The sequence below is a fragment of the Microtus ochrogaster genome, chromosome 6 (assembly GCF_000317375.1).
Source record: "Microtus ochrogaster isolate Prairie Vole_2 chromosome 6, MicOch1.0, whole genome shotgun sequence".
NCBI classification, from domain to species: domain Eukaryota; kingdom Metazoa; phylum Chordata; class Mammalia; order Rodentia; family Cricetidae; genus Microtus; species Microtus ochrogaster.
Window position 1 is genome coordinate 82,059,222 of NC_022013.1, and position 4,827 is coordinate 82,064,048.

The 4,827-nt window shown below is 46.8% G+C and overlaps 1 protein-coding gene across 1 annotated transcript in view; it reads right to left on the reverse strand.

Annotated features, from left to right (window-relative positions):
• Nucleotides 1-3,292, reverse strand: part of Capn8 (calpain 8) — a 73,201-nt gene extending 69,909 nt beyond the window's left edge. The window contains exon 1 of the mRNA XM_005348931.1: nt 3,056-3,292. Coding sequence (XP_005348988.1) covers nt 3,056-3,292 — 237 coding nt within the window. The remainder of the gene's footprint in view (nt 1-3,055) is intronic.
• Between the last annotated feature and the right edge of the window lie 1,535 nt (nt 3,293-4,827).

The window sequence follows — 4,827 nt, forward strand, 5'->3', positions numbered from 1 at the left end:
GGGTCTGGTGCCCTCTTCTGGCCTGCAGACATACACACAGACTGAATATTGTATACATAATAAATAAATAAATATTTTAAAAAAATATTTGTTATTCACTAATTATAATGCAAAATGTCCCCCACCCTCCCAAAATAGCCATGACTGATGTATTACATGGATCTTCAAGGGTCACATAAAGTCCTCATTTTACAATTCACAGGGAGATAAGACCCCTGCAGGACACAAGAACTTACTGTGTGCCCTCTCCCCCACTAAACCTCAAAGCAGAGATAGAAGAGACGGGCAGCTGGAGAGACTTAAAAGATGGAGACCCTGCAGAAGAAAGGCAGCCCCCATCTGCCTACATCTTTGAACTGCTATTTTTTTTTCTTCTTTAGCACCAGTCACGTGTGTTCAGGATGATGCTTCCTGGCCATCAAGAGATGGCCCCAAGCATTCCTTAACATAAACTACCCAAGCCTTCCACCAGCCCTGGAAAAACAGAAAGTCAGGAAACAGTAGTCCTTATTTTCTGTAAGGTACCCAGGGTCGGAAGTGCTGTAAAAGCCCACACTCTCTCAGAAGTGATGGCTACTCAGAAAGATTCCTCTCCAGGACACTGTCACTGGAAGACTTGGCATTTGAAGGGCTCTGAATTGTCCTGTCAAGAAGCCCCATGATGCCCTTTCCCTCACTCCATCACCACATCCCACAGCTCAGCACTTCTGACCTTCCACCATCTGGTCCACGATGTTTCTGGCTTCGCCTGTTTCCCACCATGTTTTACCTGTTCTAACGACCATGGAGCACAGCCTTCTCTGGACACTCTTTCTTGCATGCTCATCCACAGCCCAGTGCCTTGGCTCACACCCAAGCCTTCTCCTTGATCTCACCTCTGACCTCTCTCTCCACCAATCCCCACTTAATCGTCGTTCATAATTTTCCCGTCCAATTCCACAGTCAAGCATTACTGTTTCCGCCCCAGCTCCCATCCATGTTGTTCATTGAATAGTTTTCTCTCCGGTCAGTCTGTCTTGTAATGCTATCTAGAGATAGCTCACTTCCTAAGCATTTATGTATTCTTTCATCCAGATTGCCTCATAACCCAAGGAGGTGGGTAATACTATTATTCTCACTTCATGCATAAGGAAACGGGGTCTCAGAGAGGTTAGTAGCTTACCCGCAGTCACTTCGCTACTGAGTGATAGACAAGGGACCAGAACCTGACACCCAAGCCCATGTTCTTCTCTGCTCCAGTGTCTCCCAGTTGTCTGCCTGTCTGCCTATTTTCTGCCCCCCTTAACTAGTGAAAGCTCTTTGAGGTACCTCCCAGCCCAGGACAAGTGTACAGCAAACCATGACTGAACTGGAAACTCCAAAGCCACGAATCTAAGAGGTAGCAGCTGGAGAAAGAACGGAAGCTCCAAATAGAGCCTTCTACCATCCATTAACCTTCCAACAATCCAACCCTTCCATATGTCTCTCAACTGGGGTTCTTATTATCAGCCTGGCATGGCTTCACTCCTGACTTTATATTTCTCCTTCAGATCAATAAATGGCTTAATTGCCAGGGGTGGGGGACACTCCAGACAGAAAAGAATCTTGAACAGGCTGCACTAAGTCTGTTCACACTGGGCACTATGCGCTTCGCAGGGGCTTGGGATAGACACTGAGCCCAGATGGTGAGGCAAAGAGCTAAGAGCACCAGAGACCAGCATGACCAGCCGCTGTCTTTGTGGGTGGGCTGCTGCTCTTACCCCACAGAAACAGAAAAGCCCTAGGAGATTTCGCCCTTCCAACAGCAAGTTCTTCCTGAGAGCCCAGGTCTGATCTTACAGCCTTCATCTAGACAAATGTGTCTTCCATTCCTTGGGACAAGAGCCTGGGTGGGTCTCCTACTTAGAAGCTTAAGAATAGGCAGAAACAAAACAACCATAGCCCTCCTGGTTGTATATCCGAAAGAACCAGAACTAAGATAGGGTCATCTGAACATCCACATTTTTTGTAGCATTAATCCCAATTGCTATGATAGGGAATCAGCCAAGCTACTCATGCCCAGATGGATGAATAAAAAATATTGTATATTTATGCAGGGGAAGTATATGTGTGTGTGTGCAATGGAGTATCATTCATAGAGAAGACGAAAATCATGTCATTGGTAGAAAAAAATGAACAGAAGCAAAAAAAATCATCATTTTAAGTGAAATGAGCCCAACTCACAGAGAAATGGGACCTATTGCTCCTTGTGCGGGGAACTGGGGAAGTGAAGTAAGAAGATGGCTGTAAGGATGTGGACGAGGAAATAAAACACCTTCATTTTTGTAGAATTGCTAGGTTTGAAAAAATTGGTAGTTCCCAAACTAAATAAAGAGTTATTCTCAAAAGTAGCAAGGCAAACAAAGAAACAAAAAAAAAAGCTAACAGAATCATTGAGAAATAGGCAAAGGGCTTGAACGGGATCTCTCTAAAGCCTACGCCAATGATGGATAAGGGCAAAGATGAATAGGTACAGCCTCCATAATCATCAGGAGAACGCAAATGAAGACCACAGTGTGACCACACCCACTCCTCTCTCCATTCTCCAGCCCTAATGGAACCTTCCATGACCCTCAGCAACCCTATGTCTCTCAGCAGTGATGCTATCACAGTTGCCCACAACTGACTGTATCTAACCTTGGCTTGTTCCCCTGTGTGCTGGCCTGGGGGCACTATGAAATCCTAAATACCATATGTCCTGTGCCTCTTACACGCAGGGCAATTACCCTCCAAGATTAACTTCTAGTTCCCAAACAAGACTGGCACACAATGTTTCCCACAGTGCCATTTTAAGGGCAGAAAAACTGAAGCTCGGAGAGATTAAACCTCCTGCCCAAGGCCACATCAGCAGAGCTGCTGTTGAGATCTACCTTGTCCGGCTCCAAACCTGTGTATGTTCTTCCTTAGAAACAATTTTAGAAAGCAAGGCGGAATCGAACTATGGGATCTGAAAATGAAATCTACCACCGCCACTTACTTCAGCTCTTGGCCAGATGTGACAGCCCTCCACTCTGTGTGACAGTCAACTGTGCCTTACCGTGGGTCGCTTCCATACGATGCCTTGAGTTTGGGGGGAGCCGGGCCCGAGATCCCTGTAGCCCAAAGCTGATGGACACGCTGGAAACTCTGGATCTTTAAATAGGATCCCTGAGTTCAAGCATTGTTTTCTCAGGGTCTCAAAGTCTTGGCCTAAATACTTCACAGCATTCTGGTTAGAGCCAAGCCCATTAGCAGCTGCACGTTGCTTGGATACTCCAGCTGCCAGGGCTGCCATGGCCTGGCTGTGAGCTCTGTGGGATGCACAGGAAGGCAGGGCTTCTGTGTCCTCTTAGACATCTGCCCTATGGGGCTGCTCCCTATAAGGCAGCAGACAGGGAGGTGGAGCGTGTCAGCTTTTCACCTGAGGCCCTGCTCCAAAGACACATGAGTCATAAACAGGATCAAATATGTATTCAAGGTACAGGTAAATCTGCCCCGCCTTCTCCTGCTGTTCACAAACGATTCAGAAGTCACCAGAAGCTGGATAGGGAAGCGTCTGGGTCCTTCCCCTGAGCCTCTGCGAGGACTGGCCCTGTCTGTACCTTGGTTTTATTCTAGTGGAAATAACTTAAGGCTGTGTGTCTTTGGAACATAAAGAGGATAATCCTCCATTCTTTTTATTTTTATTATGCATGGTGCTTTGCCTGCATGTGCGCCTGTGCAGTACAGGTATGCAGTATCCTTGGAGGTCAGAAGAGGGTACCAGAGTCCTCTGTAACTGGAGTTACAGACAGCTGTTAGCTTCTGTGTGGGTGCTAGAAATCAAACCCAAGCCCTTTGGCAAAATAGCCATTGCTCTTAACCTCTGAGCCATCTCTCCAGCCCCAACGTCTGCTCTTTTCAGTTCCTACACGTATTTTTATCTGTTACAGAAGACACAGGCAACTAATACAGCATGACAAGAATCCTCTGGACCACTTCTTACAGCACAGGCTCTCTGATCGCCACTATCTCTGAGGGAGTTCTGGGGGCACTGAAAGATGTCTCAGTGGGTAGAAGATTTGCCATATAACAGGGGAATCTGCATTCAGAGGAAGAGACAGGAAGATAAGAAGTCCAAGTCCCTCCTAGATTACATAGTGAGTTAAAAGCCAGGCTGTGTTGCATGAGACCCTATCTCTAAAATGAAATAAAACACAATATAAAATAATCATGATTCAGTAGATCTGGGGTAAGACGCAAGAATCCACAGTCTTTAGACCATTGCCCCACAGATGATTCTAATACAGGGTTCATGCCGGACTCTGAACCAGGTGGTCTGCAACTCTTCGCCTTCATGCTGAAGGAAGCCGTGTATTCAGCCCTGAGCTGGGTGCTTCCGAGTGAGCAGAAAGCACAGTCACCTCCCAAAGCATGGAAAAGAAAAGAACTTGGTTTCTAAGGATTCCTCAGAAATACAAGGTCGGAATGACCTTCAGAGGCTCAAGTCAGTTATCTGAAGAATCTGCTCCCCCTAGGCCTTGGGAGTCTCCCTTTATCCCCTCAAAACTCCTTTCCTTTGAATCAGCCCTCTCTCGCTCCTCAGCTCACTGAGCGTTCACAGCTAGATTTTCATCTGTGCACACATCGACCCAGCCTTTCTTCAAACCAGAACCCTGGCTCCACCCCATCCCTTGAAGTTGCCTGGAACACTGAAGATTCTAGAAGCCCAGCACCTCTGAGTGTGTAGTTGGGGGAAGGCTTATTCTTGTTTCTCACTCAGTCGCCTAAGTGTCTGAAGTTCATCATGAGGCACAAGGAAGAATGTGGTCTTTCGGAGCCCAGGTCTGA